Genomic DNA, 25,774 nt, shown 5'->3' on the forward strand with positions numbered 1-25,774 from the left:
CCCCACCACCCCCGATACCATTATGGGATGCCTATATTCTAGACTCTTCCCCTGCCCACCTTCCAAAGCAAGGACAAGGAGAGAGACAGTGACTCAGAGGAAAAGGAAGCACAGGCCCTCTCTGAGGCTGTGCTGTCTGGCTGTGAGCTGGCTGGCAGTTCTCCCACGGAGGCTGGAATCTTGTCTCCTCTCCAGGGTGGGGAACTCCTGATCAGCCCACATCTTTGCTTTTGGCCAGTTGTTCACAAGGGAGAGTGCAAAGAAATGAGATTAGATGGTGCAGTTCAAACAGGTCTCTGGACACAAGAATCACCCAATATGGACGTCATCCCGATAACAGGTGGTTAAGACCAGTGTGGCCCACAGTAGGATGGTTGGCTTACAAAGTCCCACCACAGAAATCTACCTTGTCATTGACTTCTTTGTGTTTATCTTTATCTTCTTTAGGACAGTTTTCCACTGTGTAGTTCTGGATAGTCTGAAACTCACTATGTAGACCAGACTGGCCTAGAGCTTACAGAGATCCACCCGCCTGTGCCTTCCAAGTGCCAGCGTGTTGTGCTGCCACACCCAGCCGATTTCGTCTCCTTTGCGGAAGTCTCTCAGAAACCATAGCTATCCAAACCTAGAACCCCGAGGAGTGTTCCCAGTGATACATCAGGAGAAAGGGCTCGCACCATAGCTATCCAAGTTCAGAGTCCTGAGAAGTGCTCCCCATGATATACCCCGAAGGGAGGACTCAAATAGTCGATTGCTGAAGACGAGGCAGTTGAGTACTGCACACCATGCTAGATTTTTTCAGGCTAGCTCCTTCAGCAGTGCAGGAGGAGCAGGCCCAACACTGTGGATGAGCTCCTGAAGGCAGGAAGTATAAACCAAGAGAGGACTCATTCCAATGCTCTGGATTTTTTTTTTTTTTTTGAAGACAAGGTCTCACTATACTGACCTGGCTGTCCTGAACCTCACTGTGTAAACCATGTGGACCTCAAACTCACAGAGATCCTCCTGCCTCTGCTGGAGTGAAAGGCAAATGGCACCATTCCCGGCTCAGAGTCTTAGTCTTGCTCTTCAAGAGTCTTACCCTGCATTTATCATGGGAGGCACGAAAACTTGTTCTCGCCCAGAAGTAGTGCCAGTCCTTTGCCTGGATTAAACTGATGAAATTCTCTATATTCAGTGTGTATGGGCCATTGGTTAACATTCATTAGCACGACTGTTTAAATTCTGCTAGAAGTGGAGCTGTCTTTCTGGCCAGATGTCAGTCTTGTTCATATACAGATAGCAGAGAGCCAGACCAGGCTACTCTGCCTCACGAGGGCCAGTCAACCCATAGGCTTGCCTGTGCTTCGCCTGATCCCTCATCCCTGTACCAGCCTAGCAGGCTGGCATCCCCTTAGGTAGAAACACACAGCACATCTTAAAGCAAGTGCGAAGAAATGGGATTATTCAAAAAGAGTCTGTGGTCTTGCGGCAGATATTGGGAGTTGAGTCAAGGTGTTTGGTAAGCAGAGACAATAAGAAATGATGGAGAAGCGGGGTTAGCCTTCAATCCTAGCATTCAGGAGGCAGAGGCAGGTGGACCTTTGTGAGTTAGAGGCCAGCCTAGGCTATAGAATGAGTTCCAGAACAGCCAAGGTTGCACAGAGAAACCCGGTCTCAACCCCCCACCCCCAGAACAATAAAATGATGAAGAGATGGTGCAGTGGTTAAGAGCACTTGCTGCTCTTCCAGAAGACCCAGGTGCAGCTCCTTGCACCTGTATCAGATGCTTACAACAACCTATATATTCCAGGACCTCCAGGTGAGCCAATGCTCTCTTTGAGTCTCCACAGGTGGTATTCCATGCATGTGGTATACATACATACATACATACATACATACATACATACATACAAGCAAAATGATCATACACATAACATAAAAATAATCTTAAAAAAAGATGGAGTAAGAATAGCCCAGATGAATGCTGAACATATTGCCATTGGTTTCTTTTTTCTACGGTAGCAGCAGTAGTAGTAGTAGTAGTAGTAGCAGTAGTAGTAGTAGTAGTAGTAGTAGTAGTAGTAGTAGTAGTAGTAGTAGCAGTAGTAGTAGTAGTAGTAGTAGTAGTAGCAGTAGTAGCAGTAGTAGTAGTAGTAGTAGTAGTAGTAGTAGTAGTAGCAGTAGTAGTAGTAGTAGTAGTAGTAGTAGTAGTAGTAGTAGTAGTAGTAGTAGTAGTAGTAGTAGCAGTAGCAGTAGTAGCAGTAGTAGTAGCAGTAGTAGCAGTAGTAGTAGTAGCAGCAGCAGCAGCAGCAGCAATAGTAGTAGTTGATAGGTTATTTCTTTGCCAATGAAATGAGCCAATTCAAGCCAGATTAGATTATATTAAATTAAAGGCAGCTGCATTTGGGCAAGTTCACTGGCCCAAGGATTGAGGCCACGTGACTCCCCATGGGGTGGGACTGGGGGGAGAAGAGAAAAAGAGAAAGGGTGCAGGTGCAGAGAAAGAAGAGGAGAAGAGTAGAAGAAGAGAGAGACCAAAATGTCTAGGTTATATAGAAAAGAGCCTCTGGGGGAAGGGTATGTCAGGTAGATACTGAGGGATTATGGGAGAACTTGGAGGCAGGTCTGCTTTGGTGTGTAAAATATGCACCTCAGTCCTGTGTCTCAGGGTCAGAAACCAAACAGTAGTGTGTTTTGGGCATGCATGCGTAGGCCTTGCAGCCCTCTGCCCTTTGATGCTGCACATCTGCTCACGTATCTGCATATGGCCTTGAAATCCACATGGTTGTGCGGGTAGTGGGTACCTGGGTGCTCCTAGACATTCAGATTGTGCCTCATACTCAAGCTCTTAATGACTAACTGTCTACAGAGTTAGTTCTCTCTTCCCACCTTTCCATGAGTCTGGGGATGCAAACTCAGGTCTCCAGGCTATGCAGCCAGGACTTTACTGACTGAGTCGTCTTGCCAACACTGTCGCTGCTTTCTTCTAGCTTTGAGCCTTGGGCTGCGTAGCTCTCGAGATCACAAGAAACTTCAATGCCCAGGCCAAATGCCCAGGCCTTTTGGAAGGCTGTGTTGTGGAGTGTGCTGTGATCTCACCACTGTATTGTATGTCTGCTTGTTGACCCCTTGTGACCTCACAAAGACAGTGACCCACACAACTAACTGCTGAGCAGCTCGTAATTGTGTGAAGTGCCTACCACACATGCACGGAGACCTGAGTTTGTATCCCCGCTACCCCACTTAAAAAGCTGGGTGTGTCAGTGCACATTATAGTCCCACTGCTGGGACAGGAAGAGGGGAGAGGGGAGAGGGGAGAGGGGAAGGGGATGGGAGAGGCCAAAACAGTTGTACCCTTGAATCTCATTGGCCAGCGATACAGGGGACCAGTCTAGTGAAACCAGTGAGCCTGTTAAGGTGCCTGCGAATCCCCCAACACAAACACACATATGCACACAATTAAAAAATGAAACAAATATTTTAAAAAGTGTTGAAAAACACTAATTTTTAAAGTACTTTATTTTTTCAATCAAGCAATACAAAAAAAGTATTCGATAAAAACGTCCCCTCAATCTAAGGTTCTTGGTCACTCCTCTGGAAGCAGTCACTGATTTTATATTTCCATTTAGACTTTGCCATGCCTTACATAAGCATGTAGACTTAGGATTTTCTAATCCATCTGATGGTACACAATACGTACTGCTCTGGACACTCAACAATGTATCCCATATGGCACATTAACCTTTGCTCTCTCTACAAGTTTGCCACTGCTTGGGGAGGCGACCATGTACTGGAACAGAGTTTCAGTAAATGGCTTATTTTCCACACTAGAGTGAGCATTGCTTCATGTAGACCTGTGTGCTCATGTGTGAAAATACCTGTTGGGTTCATTGGGGAGGAGGTGCTGTTGAGAAGATGGTATGAAGGTTGGTCAGTCCTGGCCTCCTTCAATTATCATTTGACCAGAAGTAATCCTATGCAAGTAGGGATGCCATGTTCCGGAATGTTCTGTATATAATACGATCATAATTGTATATCTGATTATTAAGCTTTTGCCATGTCGCTACACAAGGACAGTGATACTTTCAATGAGCTGACAAACTGGCTGTCACAGTCAGTGCTTTAGTGCTGTGATGAGATACTGTGACTATGGCAACTCTTATGAGAGAAAGCATTGACTGGGATTCGCTTACAGTTTCCTCTATTGTCACCATGATGGGGAGCACGGTGGCACACAGGCAGACACGGGGCTGAAGAGGGAGCTGAGAGTTCTACATCTTGATCCAAGAACAGCAGGAAGAGAAAGCTACTGGGCCTGGCTGGGCTTTTGAAAACTTAAAGCCCACCCCCCAGTGACAGACCTCCTTCAACAAGGCCTTCTCAAGTAGTTCCACTCCCCGATAGCTAACCATTCAAGCATCTGAACTTATGGGGACCACTTGTTTTTAAAAAAAGTTTTTCTTCATTAATTTATTCCTTCACTTTATATCCTGACCACAGCTCCCCCTTCTCCCAGTTCTACCCTCACCCCCCCCAACTCCCCTCTCCCCTTCTCCTCAGAGAAGGAACCAACCCACTCTGGCACATCAAGCCCCAATAGGACTAGGTATATCCTCACCCACTGAGGCAGACAAGGCAGTCCAGATATAAAAAAAGGATCCAAAGGCAGGCAACTGAGTCAGAGACAGTACGGGAGCCATTCTTATTCAAACCATCACCACACTGCATTCCCTGCCCCCACCCCCTGTAGACTTATAGCTATATTATAATGCAAAGTACATTTAGTCCAACTTTAAAAGTTCCTGTAATCTGTCACAGTCTTAACACTGTTTAAAAGTCTAAAGTTCAAAGTCTCTTCTGAGATTCATGGTAATCTCTTAACTGTAACTCCCATAATATCAAAATAATAAAAAATAAAAGCAGATTACACACTTTCAGCATATAGTGGCACGAAATATACATTACCTTTCCAAAACTGAGAAAGCGGCTCATAGTAAACAAATACTGGAGTAAAACACAAGAATGAGAACCAGCAGGACAGACTCTAAATTCTGCATCTCCATGTCTGATGTCCAAGTGTTCTTCCGATCTCTGACTCCTTTCAGCTTTGTGGACTGTAACATAGTTCTCTAGCTTGGGCTAGTTCCACACCTAGTTTGCAGCTCATCTTGGAAGATATCCCGTGGCTCTGGTATCTCCAACAGCTTGGGGTCTCCAGGGCAATCCAGACTTCACCTTCACAGCTTTATCCTCCATGTAGGGATGCCCCTGATTCTTTTGAAACATCTTGAGCTGGGTCCCCACAGTTTAAATCATCCTTGGCACTTTTCTTTCATGCTCCTAATGGGATGGCCTGTTATGCCCTGCTTAAAATGTCCAACCACTTTGCTAGTCCGAAGTCCCAAGGTCTTCCATATTCCTCCAACAAATAGCATGTCCTGGCCTTCCACAGCAATAACTCCTGCTCCTTGGTACCAACTTCCGTCTCAACCAATGTTCGATTGCTGTGAAGAGACGCTATGACCAAGGCAACTGTTATGAGAGAAGGCATTGCAGCTGGCTTACAGTTTTAGAGGTTTAGTGCATTACATCATGGTAGTATGTAAGCAGACATGGTGCTGGTGAAGGAGCTGAGAGTTCTCCATCCAGATGTGCAGGTAGCAGAAGAGGGAGACACTGGGCATTTTGGAATGTCCAAGTTCCACCTCCAGTGACACACTCTCCCAACATGGCCACGCCTATTCCAACAATGCTCACTCCTAATCTTCTCAAGCCATTCCTCCCCCACCCTATGACTAAGCATTCAAGTAAATGAGCCTATAGGGGGTGGGGTGGCGGCCATCATTTTCGAACCACACACTGGTCATACTTACGCTCTCACTGAGTATAAAACTCTGCTTGAATTGATAGGTATTCTAATAAATGCAACGTGGGGAACAGAAGTCAAGTGGGTCCAAAGCCGTGTTCAGGAGAACACTCTCTAGTGAGTTTTAGTTTAGAGGAAGAACTTTAAAGGATGAATAGAGACAAATAGAGAAAAGGTGTTAGGCTCCAAGGAGACTCTGCCTGACCTGTACATGGGCTCATGAGGTAAGGAGGATGACAAGAAGAGGAAGGCATCAAATTCAGGCCAGTCTAAGCCATGGCAGGAAATTCCAATGTGTCCTTTCTGCAGAAACAGCGGGATGTACGAGGCCTGCTTTTCTCCAAATCCTTGCCCCCTCCCAGAAGTAGCAGCTGCTTTTCACTTCAGGTGAAATTTTCATAGGTAGGGGTTTCAGGAGGCTCAGTAGCTTGCTGTGGTGTCTGCACCATCTAGATGAGTCAAAAAGAACATGCAAGAATAAGGTTAGCAAAGCCTTGGAAAATCCAACTCTCTTCAGTCCGTGCTGGTAAGATGCAAGGCCAGGACGAGGCTCGTCCATCTCATAATTTATGGAAAGTCTTCTAGAGCTAAGGACCATGGGCTGGACTCTCCACAGGGGTGTACTAGATAGTTAAGTGAATCAGACCTACAAGTTTAAAAATGACAAAAAAGAAATACTTTGCACTTAATAAGCTAGCATTGAGTGATCCCAGTCTCTGCCTGTAACTAGAGGAAGAGGCAAACATGTACATAGTAATTTAGATGAAAGAGGTTAGGCTTCCATTAGACCTCAGTTCTGGAGAATGACAAGTACTGTACAGAGAGGATGAAACCTGAACTGATGATAGTGGTGATGGTGGTGGTGGTGGTGGTGGTGGTGGTGGTGGTGGTGGTGGTGGTGGTGATGGTGGTGGTGGTGTGATGGTGGTGGTGGTGGTGGTGGTGGTGGTGATGGTGATGGTGGTGGTGGTGGTGGTAGTGGTGGTGGTGGTGGTGGTGGGGGGAGTGGTGGTGATGGCGGTGGTGGTGGTGGCGGTGGTGATGGCGGTGGTGATGGTGGTGGTGGTGGTGGTGGGAAGGGTTAGGTATCAAGACACTGTCCAGAGATGTGTGTTAGAAAATGATTAATATAGGTTGAGAAATTCCTGATCAAAACATGATGGCCTTGGATCCAGAACTAGAACTCCTGGTCCCCCAAACCCCTGAAGACAGATAAATTCTGCAAAGAACATAGCTGAGGAAATGCACTCATTTCTACCTACTGTAGGGTAGGCTGGGGATGCTGTGCAGCCCTGCATGAGGTGGCTTGGGGCCACGTTAAAAGTCGGAGCAAAGAAAAATCAATATTCATAGCTGTAAATTTGGCCCAAAGAATTAGACTGCAGAGGAAAGCAGCTGTGAAATGTAGTAAATTATACAGATTAATGCCTAAGGTCAGCAGAGACATCCCTAAACAGTAAACCATGGGCTTGGAGTCAGGAGGAGGCGGAAGACGATGAACTAACCTGCTATCTGAGTAGGTGATTATCGAGCCCTGTTCATTGAGAAGCTCTGCTTCGTCCTCCTTCCCTTGACAGGGTCTTGCTATATAGGACAGTTGGCCTAAAACTTGCAATTCTCCAGCTTCCAACACCTAAGGCTATGCCAACACGCCTGGCAGAGTTTAAAAACCCAACTCAACGTCTTCTGAAGTCATATCTGCTCTGTCCCTCAGTGCAGTGACAGCTGCTGCCCTGTCCCTCAGTGCAGTGACAGCTGCTGCCCTGTCCCTCAGTGCAGTGACAGCTGCTGCCCTGTCCTTCTCAGTGCAGTGACAGCTGCTGCCCTGTCCCTCAGTGCAGTGACAGCTGCTGCCCTGTCCCTCAGTGCAGTGACATTTGTTACTACTAGCATCTGAAAAAAAACCTTTGGAATTTCACAAACACTTAAGTAATCACATAGTGTTTTTCTCCTTCTCTCACTGACAGATTCAACGCTAACCTCTTCTATCAAATGACCAATAAAAGACACATCCACAGGGTCAGGGTGCCGCTGCAAACACATCTGGATCCTCACAGCACCACCTGATTGTGAATAAAAGGCATTCAGTAGACATCAATGACTGGACCATTAATTACAGACAAGTAGTGTGTTTGAAAAATTTTGGAGTTAAAAAATTTTTAATGTTTTACAGGAGGGTAGGTGATATTTGGGGGTAGATTCAACAGCAAAAGTGTTAGAGGACTCAATGTTTTTAGGAAATTGAGGATGAAATAATCAGCTAGATCCAGAGCAAGAATAATCGTGAGGCATATTTAAGAAAAGAAAAACATTTAAAAGTGATGTTTTAAATGCTTTTAATAAAGGGACGAGATAGAAATTTGACATACAAAGTCAGCAGCTTTCCTGTAGACCAGTGGCAAATACGATGAGAGAGAATTAGGAGAAAAAATGCCATTTGTGATTGCTGCAAAATAAAATGAGACAAAAATAGATCCAACAAAACAAAACCTGGGAATAAAGCTAGCCTAGGAAGTGAAAGGCATATACAATGAAAATTAACACCAACAAACTAATCAGAGACGGTAGAAGATAGACTTTCTATGCTCGTGGATTGAAAGAGTTAATAGTGTGAGGATAGCCATCTAACAAAAAGCAATATATAGACTCAGTGCAAACACACACACACACACACACACACACACACACACACACACACAATCTTAAAGTTCATATGGAAGCACAAACATAGCCAAATCAGCCCAAGCAAAAGGAATATCACAACCCCTGATTTCAAGTTATAGTCCAGCCGCACGGTGCCAAAAACAGCCTAGCAAAGCAGACACCCAGATTAATAGGTTAATCGGTTGCAGGTCTGTGACTTTATAGCTGGGTATCATATTTGTCAGATGCAGAGATTGCGATGATGCTGTAGGCTGTCTGCGCTCACTTAACTGTTTGTTATACTAAAGCACTTTAAACTCAGGAGTCCCATTTGTTGATTGTTGGCTGTAGTTCCTGAAGAACTAAGGCATTATCTGACATAGGAATTTACCTATGTCTACAACTTTTTTGACAAATATACCAACAGCACACACAGGAGAAAGAGTCTCCCTTCAGCAAATAGTGATGGTGGGCAGGATGCTCACAAGGAGGAGGGTAAAACTAGACTCTTATCTCTTATTCTGCACAAAGCCAACCCCAGGGGATCAAAGGCCATGACGTAAAAGGCCATGAAACTTCAAAACTTCCAGAGAAAGAAAAGGGAGAAATAATTCAAGGTGTAGATGGTAGATAGCGCCGAGCTCTTGTGCTTATTGTAAATATAAAGGTTGTGTGTATCTTTTATTTGGGAACTAAATGGTCAAAGGTGGGGTCGAAACCCAGGTCAGGATTAAAAATCTTCTACAACAGGAAGGGAAAGGGGTAAGAAAAAGTAAGGTAGAGGATACTAGGAGGAATATGCTCAGCATATGATATACACTGCACAGAAACTTTTAAAAAATGTAAGTGTTTGTGGCTTGCACTGGTGCTAGAACTTTCAATGAGCATGAACTTGACAGGAGGCAAAATTAATTTCTCTGAGTCAGCTTCTTCAGCTTTCAAATGAAGACAACACATTTCCAATGATTGCTACAAGGATGTAGGGAACATGTTTGTCAAAGCCTTATGAACTGTGAGATTTTATATGAGTTAGTTATTATAGCTATTACTATTTAATGGTAAATTTACCATTAACTGACCTGTTCAAAACTCCAAGACACCAACATATTGTAATTAATGACACATTTTCTTGGCATTAAATTGTTGGCTAATTTTCAATTGTAAATTACCATTTTGGTGGGTTAAGGTCTTAGATGTGTGTGTGTGTGTGTGTGTGTGTGTGTGTGTGTGTGTGTGTGTTTGTCTGTGTCTGTATATACCTGTGTAAAATGCAAGTAGGATATATTGCTTATATGTGTGTCTATGTTTATATAAAATATAGAATCTGTCTATCTATATTTATATATCTATGTATATATATAAAATCTGTAGGCTTATGGTTAATGTTGAGAATAATCAACATCAGACATAAATCGATTATTAAATGTTCAGCCTTCTGTCACACAGATGTACATCAGACGCCTCTGTTGATGACAGAATTTGTCAGATCTGTACGCACTGATGTACATCAGACGCCTCTGTTGATGACAGAATTTGTCAGATCTGTACGCACTGAGGAGATTTGAGCTCCTCAGCCATGGGAATCTAGGCCTTTCAGTTAAAACCACTGGCAACACCTTCTTACTTGATGGGTCTTGGGAAAAAGAAAATGGTTCTCACCATTTTATGTTTCTGTATAGAGCAGTAGATTGTATTTGAGTCTTCTTTCTTCTGAGGAAGTGGGTTCTCTCCCTGTAACAGGTAAGTATCAGATTAGCCTCCCTTTCCCCTTTAGCCCATAGCCATTGAGGCCAGAGGACACCCACTGTGCTCTGGTCTCAGAAGTTGGGAACTGCTTTTGTGCTGGGGACAGTGCCTCTGACTCTCTTGTTCCCCCTATGGTGTCCCAAGAATGAGTTCCTCCATTTCAAAGGATCTCAAGGTTTGGTAATCATGGCTGAACCTAGCATCAGTCTGTAAGAAGCGGTTGTGATGCTAAGGTCCTGCTCCCTAATTGGTTCTTGATCTGTCAGTAAAGAAAATCATGGGACAATTGCTGGGTGGCAGGAATAGGCAGGACTTCTGGGTCCCTGGAGGGAAAGAGACAGACACAAGGGAGTAGGAAGATCCACCATGCTTTGGGGAGAGAAGAACCAAGCAACTGTGTGAGGTCTCGGGAGGAGTGGGGACCTGTGGCTGCTCCTGTAGGCGGATGGGCAGGGGTGTTTAGCAGGGACTACATGTATCTTAGCAACTAAGGTTTAGGGCAGTGGGGAGGAGCAGAGATAAGAATATTGTTAAGGGCATGCTTTTCCAGGTGGGAGATAGTCACAGCCAGCAATCATGTCCAAAGGCAAGTAGAAAAGGAACAACTGTGTGTGTGTGTGTGTGTGTGTGTGTGTCTTTTATCCATGGATTTAAGAGAACCTGGGCTGGGAGCATAGCCTGTTCTGGGAGCTAGGCACCAACATATTGTAATTAATGTAATTAATGGCACCTTTTTTGCATTAAATATTTGGCTAATTTTCAATTGTAAATTACCATTTTGGTGGGTCAAGTTCTTAGATTGTCTGTGTGTGTGTTTATATAAAATAATCCTATAGTTTTATGGTTGATGTTGAGAATAATGAATATCAGAAATTAAATTGATTATTAAATGTTCAGCCTTCTGTCACACAGATGTACATCAGACACCTCTGTTGATGACAGAATTTGTCAGATCTGTACGCACTGAGGGGATTTGAACTCCTCAGCCATGGGAATCTAGGCCTTTCAGTTAAAACCACTGGCAACACCTTCTTACTTGATGGGTCTTGGGAAAAAGAAAGTTGTTCTCACCGTTTTATGTTTCTGTATAGAGCAGTAGATTGTATTTAAGTCTTCTTTCTTCTGAGGAAGTGGGTTCTTTCCCTGTAACAGGTAAGTATCAGATTAGCCTTCACTTTCCCATTCAGCCATAGCCATTGAGGCCAGAGGACACCTACTGTGCTCTGGTCTCAGAAGTTGGGAACTGCTTTTGTGCTGGGGACAGTGCCTCTGACTCTCTTGCTCCCCATAATGGTGTCCCCAAGACAGAGCTCCTCCATTTCAAAGGATCTCAAGGTTTGGTGATCATGGTTGAACCTAGCATCAGTCTGTATGGTCCTTGCTCTATTCTCACACAGACCTCCACTTTGTAAGAACTTCTTCAGGCCATCAGAGAGTCCCAAAAGGAGAAGGAAGATGAAGATGTGCTAGTCAGAAGTGCTCACCTGCACAATCAGGGACTCTTGTGTGTACGCTGTGTCTTCTTCATCCATAGACTTAGCCACTTTATCATCTGGACTAACTGCTTCATATTCTGCTTGCCCCTCAGAGGCCAAGTCATGTGCAATGTCCTCTTGAGTGAATAAGTCGTACACCTGACTTCTACCGTTAACAGTGCTATGCATTCTGGTCTTTTCATCATCCTCTTCTGTTGTTGCGCTGCTCTCAGAGCTGGTATCTGAGGTGGATGTAGAGTGATGTCTGATAGTCTTAGCAGGCATATCTAGTTTCTCATACTGTTGGGAGAGCACGGAAAATTCTATGTGGCCAGCTGGGGTTTCTAGAACACATTATTTTGGATTAATAAAAGTGTGTCAATTCCCACGTCTTTTTTGATCTGCTACAAAGACCCAACTTGCTCCAACCTCTATCCTAGACCAGATCACAAGGCTGGGGGAGTTTTCATCTGTTTTCCATTAGGGAGTTTCTCTAGGTGTTTCCTTCTTCCTTTTCAAACACCAAATAATTTATTCATCTGACACATACATGTTCACTACATATAATGAGATATGGTCTTCCCAGCCACTTTAAGTGAACAGAACTAACCCACTGGATAAACCTTGCCAAGAACACAGGCAGGTATTCTGGGGAAACACAATGATAAATTAGATCTGGTCCTGGAGTTCACTGTCTAGCTGGGGAAAAGGAGTCATATACATGAATATTTATTACTTATTAATATAAGGTGGTCTCTGATAGGTATCCCATGGGTGGTTTAAGGAAAGTGCTGAGGTGGGAGGACATGCTTCTCATTAGAACAAGGAAGACCTTGAAACTGGCAGAATTGAGGTGGGCTTTAAAGTAAAGGCAAGCTTTGATGACTGACAGGGTGTGGTGTATCTTGTGTGGGGAGCAGCACAACCTTGCCCTGAGGTAAATAAAGTAGCTCATTTGACTCAAATGTAGAACAACATGTCTACCATTCACTAAGTATCTGTGATGTGTCAAGCAATGCTCCAAGTGTCTTTAATCTGCTATAATAACATCATGAAGCACAGAAATGAGGAAGCTGGGTCGCATAGAGGTTGTATATCTTCATCTACACGGTAAAGCCAAGGTTTGAGTGCAGTGGCTTGGTCCTGGTGTCCTTACCACTACCTAGTGCTTTCCCTGGCTTTGTGTGAGTTGATATAATAGTGGACAATAGTAAAGATTTGTTGAGAGCTTTTGGTGCCACTTTTAGGAATTTGACAGTTGTCACTGGGCTCGGACAAGGAAGTAGGCTCAGGTAAGAATGTTAGAAACAGTGACCATGGGGTTTTGTTTACTCCTTTGCTGAATTACTACCTTTTGTGATCTCTTTGCCTACTATTTTACTTAATTTCTATCTTGTGTGATCTCGTTTACTACTTCGCTTGATTACTTCGCCTTTCATCCAAGAACTGACCATGTGTTTTGGGTGTACCTAGAATGATATAAAAGCAGGCTGGAGAGACATAAACCTGTTTTAGCCTCAGTGTGGGCTGGAGTCATGTTGTAATTTTGTCTGTTTTTCTTTTTCAATCCTCACTCCTTCACTTGCGACTCTGTTGATGGACTGAGCTGGCTTGGTCAAAGATTGTCACTGAGTGACCACCGTGGTCATCATTCCCCTTTGCTCCTCACAGCAAATGAAGCATCCCCATTTTTCCAGATAAGGAAAATGAAAGTTAGAGCTTGTGTCCCCTGAGATGCAATCATTGGTAGGGAAGAGAAGTTGGGTCTAAACTTCCTGACCTGAGTCCATATATCTGACAGCTATGATGTGTTGACTTTAGAACATAGCAAAACCGTGAGGAGTCATTGATAGTTTCTTTTTTCTATTCCCATTTTTTGGGGAAGGGGTTTGCATTTCTCTCTCAGAAAGTCTACATTGTGTAATGGTTTCAGCCCCAGTCCTTCCTCTAACCCTGTCTCCTTGGTAGATCTTTTCCATAAGATTCAACGAGTTTTTAGAGGCATGGTGTGGGGCGAGGAGGCAGAATAAGGGGCTCTTCAGCATATCAGAACTCTGTTGTTCAAGGAGGTAATTTGGGGTGTCATGCCATGGACATGAGGAAGTAAAAGCAAGCATATCAGCTCCACACCCCAACACCCAATGGAACAGTTCTTCTTTTACATGCTTTGTGCAGTTAGAATGTTGAATAAGAGTTTGTTTCAAGAACTCACCCCTTAGCTTAGGTTGTATTGCAAACACACTGAGGATACTCTAGATCAGTGGTTCTCAAACTTCTGAAGGCTTGACCCTTTGGTGACCCCCCCAGCCATAAAGTACTTTTGTTGCTACTTCAGAACTGTAATTTTGCTGCGGTTATGAGTCATAATGTAAATATCTGAAATGCAGGATGTCTAAAATGCGACCCTTGTGGTGATTATGACCCATGCATGGGTTGAAAACTGCTGCTCTCGGGTAACTGGCATCTGTGAGTCTAATTTTAATTGGCTTTTTGGTTTTGCTCCTGCCACAGCTTTACCACTTCACCTGGCCTTTGTTTCTGTAATCTCACAATTAAGAAAATAACTCAATCCTCAATTGGTAAGTCACAATCAAGTGACTTCCAAGGGACCTAGGAGGCTCTAGCAGACAGACCGCCCCTCCTAGTTCCAGTAATTAACTCTAAGGGATCTATCTTTCTGGAGTTTTTATTCCCAAATCACTTTCTTTCAGCATGCTGCATTTTCAAACTTTAGCAGGCATGTGGGTCCCATAAAGGCAGCTTTGCGTTCCGTATTCCAGTGGTAGTGATCAAGAGTCTACATTTTTAACAAGCTGCTAAGTACTCCATGTGGCTGGTCAGCTGACTACACTTTGACTAGCTAGGCTTTGGGGGCTTCTAGCTGCACAGGGGACCCATATTCAGAGTCACCAATGACATTACCTGGTATTTCAGCTGGGACATTGGCTTGGCTGTACCTGATGGCCAAAGATGAACCTGAGAAAGCAAGTAGAAGAAGTCACCAAGACTGAGAGTGGAGAGATACCTTGATTCTGTGAGACTCAAAGGAGAGGGGGAGAAGCTTCTGAAGACAGAGTCAGGGAGGAGATTATGGAGAAGGAGAGGACCCCAAGGTAAGCCTAGAGTCAAGGGAAGCAGTAACCAGAGCCCAGGGTCATCTTCATTCTGGAAAGAATGCCGTGAGACTTCCTGGCATTCTAACTCTTTTAGAAGTGATTCTTCCAGGGCCATGTGTCTTCTATCCTGCCTGTTCTTTGGGAAGAAAATTTTCCATTACCACTCCACTATTCAGTTTAGAGGGAGATGCCGATTATGAACACTTATCTCCTTGTCTGCAGTGATTTGTCCAACAGCAATCACATGACTTCAACCTGGGTAATCAGAGATATTTCTTACATTTTTAAAATTGAAGTTGGAGGGAAACAGCCTCATTCACTAGCCACTAGTGTGTGTGTGTGTGTGTGTGTGTGTGTGTGTGTGTGTGTGTGTGTGTGTGTGTGTATCTGAAACTGCAGGTGGTAGCGCTGAGGTACACCCCTCCTCTTGACCCTCCACTGTATTGCAGTAGGAAAGTCAAGCTGGCTCACAGATAAGACATGGGGAGATCTGGTAGTTTGTGAGCATCTGTTGACATTTGTCCATTAAGGTCACTGAGCATGAAATAATAAATCGTGTCCCTGCTCTTCCTTCACACTCTACAAAAGTCTAAGCTAGGGTTGGAGCGATGGCTCAGTGGTTAAGAGGACTGGCTACTCTTCCAGAGGACCTGAGTTTGGTTCCTAGCACCTATATGCTGTCTCTTGACTATCTGTAACTCCAATTCCAAGGGCTCAGATGCCCTCTTCTGGCCCTCAAGGGCATCAAGTGCACATATAGTGTCTGTACACACAAGCAAAACACATATACACAGAAAAATAAAAATGACAAAATCTGGGCTCCTTTCAGTTGGGCTACAATTATTTTAACTAAAGACCCTTAACTAATATCTAGCCTATTCATCACTCTGAGAAGAAACTAGGTCTACAGAGAGAAGTAGCAGGGGTTTAGGGGAAGTCGTAGGAACCTCCCAGTTTCCAAATGAAGAGGCTCCTAAGGGTGGGCAAAGTGAATTTAGCACCTTCACACAGTTTCCTTTTCTTCAAAATGAAGCAACCGCCAATGAGCATCCCCAAGAACAAACCCAGGAGGAGCGGGATCCAAAGCCTTTTGTTTCTCTCAGGGCCTTGAAGAGAAAAATGAGGATATTAATGCAAATACTGACAGAGAAATCAGAGCGAATGACTGACAGAACACAGTGACCATCCTAACTGGCTCTCAAAATCCTGTCACAACCTAAAATGCATACTTTTAGTCATTCATTCTACAGCCATTTACCAGCAAGCCTCCTAGGTAAGAGGTTACCTGAGGAGTACAGAGGCTCCCCAGAGAGAGATTTATGGCTTACCCAGACTCAAGAGTTTTAACATGAGGCTTGACCACTGCACTACTGCCTTCCTCTATGAGTGAGACAGAAGTTACAAACTCAAGGAAGAAAGGGCTCAGATTCCTATGAGGCCAGGCTCTAGCACTGTCTTCCAGACTCAGCCTGCCCCAGCGACACTGCATCCTAGTAGACTTTACCTTTCTCCTGCGTTCTGCTGGGGAGGAACAGAGTGCCAGGCTTAAGGTACAAATACTGCTTTTGCTGTGTGACCTCGGTAAGTCCCTATACTTCTGTCAGTATCTTTAGAGAACCAGGAAAATGGTAAAAATATTCCTCTTATAGGATTGCTGTGAAAATTAAAGGTGCAAAAATGCACAGAGCTCTAGAGTAGTGGCTAACATTTGTTAAGAACCACCAGAGCCAGGCATGGTGCATAGACTTTTACTCCCAGCACCTGGCAGAGACAGATGAATACCATGAGTCTGAGGCTAGCCTATCGATGCTCCAGGCCAGATAAGGCTATACTCAGTTCAAAAAACCAAAACAAGTGAAGCAAAACAAAACAGAAAAGCTTCTGTCCAGTAGGCCATAGCTTTTGACATATAGCCGGCACGGCTTAGAAACTAAGTGCTCATTTCTTATTAAATTTGAGTGGTAAATGGCGGGCGATTCAGTTCCTTCTTGAAACACTGGAGTTAGTTTGAAAAAGACTTGGATATATACATTTAGTTTTGAGCTGTATGTTTTATGGAATCCGAATAAGAAAATAACTTTTAATAAAAATCTAATATCTGAATCGAGATATGGCGTAAGTGCAAAGCAATGCTGACCTTGGCAATGCTCGTAAATATTTTTATACAAAATTCATAGGAACTACTGATATTTTGGATCTATTAGATTAAATAAAATCTATTATATAAAGTAATTGTTTGGCTGCATCGCTTCCTCTTTTTAACTTCTTTGGACAGGTTGTCTTGTTAGCCCAGGCTGGTATCAAACTCTGTATGTAGGGGTTGGGATTTAGCTCAGTGGTAGGCGCTTGCCTAGCAAGTGCAAGGCCCTGGGTTGGTCCCCAGCTCAAAAAAAAAAAAAAAAAACTCTCTATGTAGCCAAGTATGTACTCAAACTCCTTGATCTCTGTCTCTCTGTCTTTCTGTCTCTCTGTCTCTCTGTCTGAATAGATTACAGGCAGGATTTCACACACACTGGGAAGAACTCCACCAATGGAATTAAAGCCACAGCTTTTTTTTTCTTTTTGACAAATTCTAACTTTATAGCTCAGGCTGACTTCAAATTTGTAATCCTTCTGCCTCAGCCTCTGAAGTATTTGGATACAGGTAGTCACTAACCCATCTGTCTCTTTTTGCCTTTAACAACACAGCTATCAGAAACTTAGAAATCCGTATGCGGACTCCCAGTTGCACTGAAATGATGCTCTAAAGGATTCTGCCCTCTGTTCCCTCACTGACGTTCATAAACAGCTTAGAACGAAAACACTGTACATCAAAGCCCCAGCTTCTGCAGCCTGGGTGCAGCTGGAGCTGGATAGAGAGATAGAGAGATAGAGAGATAGAGATAGGGGTAGAAATAGCAACCTGAACAGAGGCTCCCAGAAGACAACTGGCGGGAGCTGTTGCTGACAGGGTTATGGGTTGTGCATGTGAAGTTGGGCAGGCGTTCACCAATCTTCCAGGAGACGTTGAGGTGCGACTTCCCTTGGGACATGACAGCTTCCTTTTGCAGAGGCATCCACGTGTACCTCACGTCTTTTCCACCACCTTCCACTGAGCAGGTCAGGACAACCTCGCAGATGCCATTCGTCATGTGCACAGGACTCTGGGTGACGTTGGGCTTCTTCAGTCTCTCTGTGCGTGGGGGGTGGGGGGGAAGCAGAGCCAGTGTGGAACTAGACCTGTCAGCAAACCGGTTTGCTGCCAAGGTTGATGTCCTGAGTTTGAGTCCCAAGACCTACATAGTGGAATGAAAAAAAATCCTAAACACTATCTATATTCACACACACACACACACACACACACACACACACACACACACACACTCACACAATTAAAAAGAAAAGTAAAAGAGAAAGAATACAACCATGAAGAATGTATGGTGCCCCGCCCCCCAGGAGTCATACACCACGTGGAGGTCTTTTCCTCACCTACAAAATGTCGTGAGCATCCCTTCCCTCTGTGGGCCTTGATATTCAGGTGTGAAGGAGGGAAATATGAAAGAAACTACTTGATCCAAACACTGTCTTGCAGTGAAAAGCTCACCAGTTAATCAATACAAACAAATCCAGTTCTTCTGAACACAACAAGCTTTACCAGGAATTTTAAGACGAAAAACTACTACTTAAATGCCACATTCATTTTTGTTACTTGAACAAAATTCCTTTGCAGTTGTTTATTTGATTAGAGACAGGGAGGGTCTCACGTCGTCCAGGCTGACTTCCATCCTGCTGGGCAGCCTAGGATGTAGATAGGGAAGAGAGCTGGGAGGCTTCAACTACACAAAATACCAAGCCCCACGTCCTGGAAAGGCCAAGGCTGAGGAAGAATGCAGATTCCGTGTCTCACGCTCTGGGTCCCCGAGTAGCCCATCCTCTTGTGTCACAGTGTTCTGAGAGACCAAGAGCTTCCTCCAGCCTACTCTGCTTCCTTGCGAGTTTCCCCCGCCTTCGTTCTAAACGATGTTGGAACGTGAGTGCACAGACAGACAGACAGATGAAAGTTAGGTGTTTGAGGCCTAGATCAAGGGGCCTTGGCAGGTAGGGTCTGCTCACCTGAGGGTTCTGATGTTTCCTTCCTAGGTACACCTGCGTGAATTGACTAGCTCTTACGAGTGCATTTTGGCAGGAGGGGAAACTGAGGAGGCTGGCGAGGGGTACTCACGGTAGACGAGCAGGGTGAAGTGTCTCACGCTGGGGCCTCTGGAGGTCTCTGAGCACACATAGGCATGGTAGGGGCCTGTGTCCTCCATCTTCAGCTGGCTGATCTTCAGGGAGCTGTCCTGGTCGGAGATCCTCAGCCTCCTTTCTTCAGAACTTTTGGGCTTACGGCGGTGAGGATCCACTGTTGCTGCTCCTTTCGGTTCTCGGCTGATAACCGATGTGTTAAATACCCAGACAACATTCTTTGTTTCCTGATTGGCCGGGAATTCCAAGGACAGGGTCACTGGCTCTCCCAGGATTCCTACCACAGTCTTCTCGGTTGTTTTTTTCCTGGAGGTTCCTGAATTTGAAGTCAGAGATGAGACAAGGCAGCTTCGGCCTTTGTTCCTATCTCCCTTGGCCCCACCCCCACCCCCACCCAAGTCACACTGAAGGAGACTGGAACCCCTTCTCCTCTTCCCATAGCCCCCCTCCCCATGAGGAACCCTCACTCTTCTCCCAAGACCACCTCTTTTATTTGGTTGTTTTCATTCCTCTTTTGGCCTGTCTAGTCTTCCCCATTTTTGAGGTGATCCTGGAAGACACTACCATTCAAGTTAAGCTCAATTCGGATCTTTGCCTCAGGCCTTTCTTTTCCTCCTTGGGGTGCCACAGTGCCCAGGGTTTTGAAGTCTGGCCAGTCTCTCTTAGGCCCCTGAGAAGCTTGTTCTCTTTCTTTTCTCTGCCATCTATGTCCCACCGAAACCTCAACTTTAAACCCCAGGGGATGTTTCTAGAGTCCCCAGGAAGATCTGAGTGGAGCCACTTGCCTGTACAGAACTGCCGGACGCGGACAGGTTGGGAACTGTTTTGGCTGACTGGATTCCGGGCTGTGCAGGTATACGGTAGGTCCGGGTCACAGGGACTCAGGGAAACCCTGAGGATGTGACGTTCATGGGCTGTCTTATTATGGGTGTCCTTTTGGATCCAGCTGTACTGGACACCATCCTTTGACCCATTTACAGTGCAGGTTAGGGTGACAGTGCAGGAATCATTCTCGGATGAGGTCATAGATTTCACGGTGACTTGAGGCTCCTGGAGCTGCTCTGAGGGGGATAACAATATTGAGAAGTCTCTCAGTTTTCTTCCTAATCAGCAGAAGGCCGCCTGAAGAAGGAGGCGATGGTAGAGAAGCTAGGCATGGAGGAAGGCCAGCGTTCCCTGTTCTAAGGAAGTTGTGTCTCAAGCTTGAGCGAGCCCTCTCCACTGTGTTTCTAGGACCTTCTTCATAGGTCTTATTACCACAACGGCTCAAAGTTAATCGTTACTATGCCAAACACCTACTTCTTTTCCCCCATTAATTTTCTGGAGTCAGTTACTACTAAGTGTTTTCTATTAGAGTAATATTTTCACTGATTACCTGAGAATTTTGTAGTGTTTATTTTGGTCATATTCACCCTAAGTGGCACAATAATGCTTACACTAAGAGTTTCATACTGATTCTTCTAGATATACATATGTGATAGCATACTATTCCTACTGCCTAGAACTTATTAAACACCAGTAATACATATGAAGAATCTCTACATGTTAATAATCTAAGTTTAATAGCTGCAAAAAAATTTCCTCAATATATACAGGACACCCTACAAATCAACAGAGATGTCAGAAATGTGACATTATGAAATGACTAATATTTCTCAAAACTTCATATATCCAACCTCAATCTCCAACTTCTCAGAGTGTGACTTTGGAGTCAGGTTTGTGTTTGGAAATAGGGGTGACTATGTTAGCGTAGGCCCAAATTCTATCTATTATTTTTATAAGAAGAAGAGAAATGGGAAACCAACTATGTAGACTCCCATCTGAGGACCTAGAGAGAAGATGGCCATTTTCAATCCAAAGACTTCAGAAGAAACTAAACCTACAGGTATCTTGATCAGACTGTAAAGTTGTAAGAAAACATAGTTCTATTGTTTAATATACTCAGCCAATAATATATTTCTAAAAATCTATGTGTATGGGTGTTTTGCCTGCACACATTTCTGTGTGCTACATGCATACAGTGTACATAGAGGCCAGAAGAGGCTATCAGATCTCTTTGGAACTGGGGTTACTGACACCTGTTAATGGCCATGTGGTTGCTGGGAGTTGAACCTGGATCCTCTGGATATGCAGACAGTGCTCTTAACCACTGATCCATCTTTCCAACCCCATCAACTAATAATTTTTTGTTATGGCAACCTTCACAAACCAATAGAGCTTTCGATACCAAAAGTGAGGTGTTGGAACAAATGTCTAAAAATCTGGAAGGTGTCTTTGGAAATAAGTAGTGAATACACGTTGGAAAAAGTTGTTGATACAGAGTTTCACTGTGTAGCCCTGGCTGTCCTGGAACTCACAGAAGCCTACCTGCCTCATAAGTGCTGGTATTAAAGGTCTAAGTCACCATTGCCCAGACTGAGGTTGGAAGAATTTTGAGTCACATGTTAGTAAAAGTCCCATATTGCCATCAAGATGCTTTTGGTAGAAATATGATGTTAAAGGCAGTTTCTGAAGACTCAGAAAGAAAATAGGGCACTGTAGGAAATCTAATATATATATTATGTATATTCATATACATATGTATATATATTCTATAGAAATAAAGCTGACAGCCTTTTGGAATCCTATTACATATGAATATTCATACATAAATAGTGATAGAAATGAAAACATTTAAGGCCTTTTGGGTAATGTTTCAGAAATTAGGGACATGCCATTAGAAAGTGAAGAGAAGTGAATGCTTCTCTTCAAGCATTCAAGTGGGATAGAACTTGGCTGAATTGTATTCTACTGTTCTGTAGAAAGTAGAATGTTTAAGAAACAAAGTGTATTTCTAAGCAAAACATTAAAGGTAAGGGGCTGGAGGGATTCGTGCTAAGAGCACTTTCTGCTCTTGCAGAAGACCACAGTTTGATTCCCAGTACTCAACACTGGGTGGTTCACATTCACCTGTGACTCAAACTCCAGGGGATTTGACACCTTCCTCTGTCCTCTATGGGCACCCATATGCACATTCACACACACACACACACACACACACACACACACACACACACACACACACATCTACTCATACATAAATATTTATAGTGCAAACCATAAGCAAGCACATATTCCCTCCCTTGTTTCCCTTACCTCCCTCCTCCCTCTTTGATCCTCCTGTCTCAGTCTACTCCCGCCCCTCCATCCATTTGTAACTAGGGAGAACATGTGTATGGACAAGGTTTGCTGAGGAGAGAGTGCGTGTGATTTATGGACTCTATTGATTAAATTCTACAAGCTTAAACTGAAGGGGCAAAAATAGGGTAGAATGGAAGTGGTCAGCCTTTTGGGTGTCTATAAGTGAAATGAGCTTCAGGGCTGTAAGTACATGTTATCAATCGAGAAGGAGAAGACACCAATGGCAGGGCTGTCCCTGTCACCATGAGTCTAGATTAGACAAGTATGTGGTAGGATTGGATATTTTCTTTTGGGGGGTTTGGAGACAGAGTGATGCCTAAAGTCAAGGAATAGAGTGGTCACCCCAGGGGACATGGAAGGTGTTGCTGCCATTATTATGGGCCCAGAAGATACAGTACTGAGCCTTAAAATATATACAAATAGTCACTCTGGGTTTTAGGTTTGCCTGGCATCTGTGACTCCTTTATACTTTTTCTCTTTCAGAACGGCAATGTCAACCTTATGCCCAAACCCACCACTGTGTTCTGGAAGCTGATACCTTTCCTTGTTTCATAGGTTCACAACTGGAGGATGGCTTTAAAATGAATTATACCTCAAGTCTCGTTCATGCCTGAATTAGATAGTACTTTAGAATTGAAGTTGACGTTAGAGTGGGTTAAGGCTTTGGGTGCTAATGGAATAGGGTAAATATATTTTTCATGTGAGGAAGACATGGGTTTGGGAAGACCAGTGACAAAGTTATTAGGGATCAGTAGGAGTTTGGTGGTGGTGTAGGGGTGGAAAACGCCCCAAGCTCCCTGGAACTCACCATAGATGTGCAGTATGAACTCGTTCCTCACGGTGTGGTCAACATTCTTTTGGATTATTTGAGCCTGGTAGGATCCTGAATCACTCTTGGTTAGGTTACTCATGCACAAGGAGTAGCCATCTTGGCTGATGTTGAGTCGGCCACTGTATTCTTTGAGCAGAATCGTTATATCAGATCTGCTGGTGATGGCTAAAACAAGAGTCTTTGAGAGATAAGTCCAGGTGATGAGCTCAATTTCTGCATTTTTTGAGACATTTAGGAGGAAAGTCACAGAACCCCCTAGGATCCCTGATATCACTCTTGGGGGTGTTTCCTTTCCAGAGGCTCCAAGCCCTGTGGAAACAGAAGAGGGACTTGAAAGAACAGCTGAAGTCCTCAAACTACCTTTCATTCATTCACCCCATAAACCTGTATTTATCACAAATTCCATATGCTGAGAAATGAATGATACTACACGTTCTCCTTCTAAACCCATTGGCTAGCAATGTCATTCATTCATTCATTCATGCATGCATGCATGCATTCACCAAACTCCCTTCCATGAAAGCAGCTATAGTAATCTGTAAAACATTCCTTCTAAATTTCTGTTCTAATCGGGAAATGATTCGGGCTATGACTGGGTGAATTTCTGAAGTTTTCTGAGAGTCGGCTTATTGATCTGTAAGACTGATAAACTTATCATAGTTTCGTCATGTTCATGGGATAGTCTGATAAAACTTCTACGAAAGTAGGTTGTTGCAAACTGTGAAGAACTAGAAAAGCAAAGCAAATGACATCATCTCTTTAAAGATAAGTGGATAGGAAGGTGCGTAGAGGGGCAGAGAGATGGCTGGGTGAGTGATGGGATAGATAAAGTCACTCCTTGATAGAACCTCAGCATGGGGAGAAGCTGTCGCTAAGAGTCTAGAGAAGTGACAATTCTTTCCAAGAGACTGTTCCATGTTACTGCACTAAGCATGACTCTCTCACTGTTTTCAAGTTTGAACATGTCTTGATCAGCCTACCTTCCACCTCATCATCTAGGGGATCTCACACTGTTTTTGGCTTAGCTGCATCAGGCTTGGGGTTAGGAAGAGATGGTACCATTAGCTCACTCCTGTTTTTTTGTCTTTTGTCTTTTTTTTTTCTTTTTGGTGTTAAGCAAGATCCATATCTCTGATAATCATTGTTATTAAAGGTCTTAAGAGCTCAGCTGTTTGGTCAACACAACTCATTTTCCTGTGAAGATTGTGGTATCTGCTGGATAACCCCAGCCTGGATCCCCCGTTCCAGGGCTCCTGAAGCTTTGTAGAGCACACTGGGAGTTCAGATTAAATCAGACAAGATCTGAAGCCTAGCTACTCCAAGAATTCTGGGTGGAAAAATTATGAAAGAAAAATAAGACATAGAAGTGAAGCTGTAGCCTAAAGGGAAAAGAGGAGAAGGAGGAGGAGGAGGAAGAGGAGGAGGAGGAGAAAGAGGAGGAGGAGGAGGAGGAAGAAGAGGAGGAGGAGGAAGAGGAGGAGGAGGAAGAGGAGGAGGAGGAAGAGGAGGAGGAGGAGTTACATTGTTTATGGCCACCTGAGCATATGAAGCTCAGGGGATGTGAGATTTAAGACAGGAAGTAGAAAATCTTTCAAGGTGGCTTGTCATCAGAAGGATTTGCTTTGTCCGATCCCTCTGTGAATTTATATACTTACACAGGAAACAAACTGGAGACCGTATTTCTTAGCAGGAAAATGCAAGTGTGAAGGGAAAATGGTTTGATTCCAGAGTTATTTGAGATTAGGGCTAGACTATCACTTTCTCATGGTGAATTAATGTGCATGTTCTCTCTCTCTCTCTCTCTCTCTCTCTCTCATGTGTGCGCACGCGTGCGCGCGCGCGCACACACACACACACACACTACATATATACTCACACGTATACAGTTCTCAAAATAGAGTTGCAGAGTATTTACCATAAAGAAGGTAATTTCCTGATTTTACCACAAGAACCTATCTTCCGTGAAAAAGACCAACCTCAGAGACCATCAAGTAGCAAGTGGTTATGACTATAAGAGGAACTTACCCATGAGTAGGAAGAGGAGAGGGATCCAAAGAATGGGAGAAAATATCTGCTGCTGATTCTTTCTTGTTTTTTCAGAGAATGCGTCTAGAGCCCGTTCACACCAACATCTTTTTAGATCCGCCATGACGGTGTACTTTCAGCTCTCAGATTAAAGGTAGATGCACTAACCACAGCTTCCTGAAGCATGTGAGTGCACACGCATGCGTGGTGTGTGTCCCGGAAGGAACTGTTTATATTGAGCACTACGGACCCCTGCATTTCTGCTCAGACTGAGGTAGAGGTCCCAAGCACATCTAGATCCTACAAGGAAATTGTAAACGAGTGCTAAGGTTCACTTGTTTTAGCATCAGAGAGAGTCTCTAAACATGAATTCTAAAGATGTCCGCTAAGTATCCTCACCTTCGGACATTCATGTCCTTTCTATTCTCCTCTTCTTGGATTAAGAATGGGCTTAGCTTTTTTTTTTTTTTTTTTTTTTTTTTTTTTTTTTTTTTTTTGGAGCTGGGACCGAACCCAGGGCCTTGCGCTTCCCTAGGCAAGTGCTCTACCACTGAGCTAAATCCCCAACCTGCTTAGCAGCTTCTTATAGTGGACACATGTGACAGAGTTAGTGATGTCACTTCTGAATACAGGACTAGAGAAAGGCTGGGACTCCCATCTCTTTCTTTCCCATTTCCAATTCCTT

The 25,774-nt window shown here is 44.0% G+C and overlaps 1 protein-coding gene and 1 long non-coding RNA gene across 3 annotated transcripts; one reads left to right on the forward strand and one right to left on the reverse strand.

The window, feature by feature from the left end:
• Nucleotides 1–1,697: 1,697 nt before the first annotated feature.
• On the forward strand, nt 1,698–7,938 carry LOC116911567. The gene is made up of 2 exons (XR_004389329.1): nt 1,698–1,801; nt 7,816–7,938. It is a non-coding gene; the product is annotated as an uncharacterized LOC116911567 (long non-coding RNA).
• Nucleotides 6,034–25,213, reverse strand: Ly9 (lymphocyte antigen 9). 2 transcript variants are annotated; one of them, XM_032915555.1, is made up of 10 exons: nt 25,090–25,213; nt 23,041–23,373; nt 19,838–20,113; nt 19,030–19,368; nt 17,731–18,000; nt 15,836–15,934; nt 14,635–14,688; nt 11,722–12,056; nt 10,151–10,222; nt 6,034–6,297 (listed from the first exon to the last, which is right to left on the reverse strand). In XM_032915555.1, exons 1-10 carry the CDS (start codon nt 25,211–25,213, stop codon nt 6,232–6,234), a joined length of 1,968 nt encoding a protein of 655 aa, XP_032771446.1. In that variant the 3' UTR covers nt 6,034–6,231. The 2 variants fall into 2 exon arrangements, with proteins under 2 accessions (XP_032771446.1, XP_032771447.1); XM_032915556.1 differs by lacking the exon at nt 23,041–23,373.
• Between the last annotated feature and the right edge of the window lie 561 nt (nt 25,214–25,774).

This window comes from Rattus rattus, chromosome 10, assembly GCF_011064425.1.
Source record: "Rattus rattus isolate New Zealand chromosome 10, Rrattus_CSIRO_v1, whole genome shotgun sequence".
Classification (NCBI taxonomy): domain Eukaryota; kingdom Metazoa; phylum Chordata; class Mammalia; order Rodentia; family Muridae; genus Rattus; species Rattus rattus.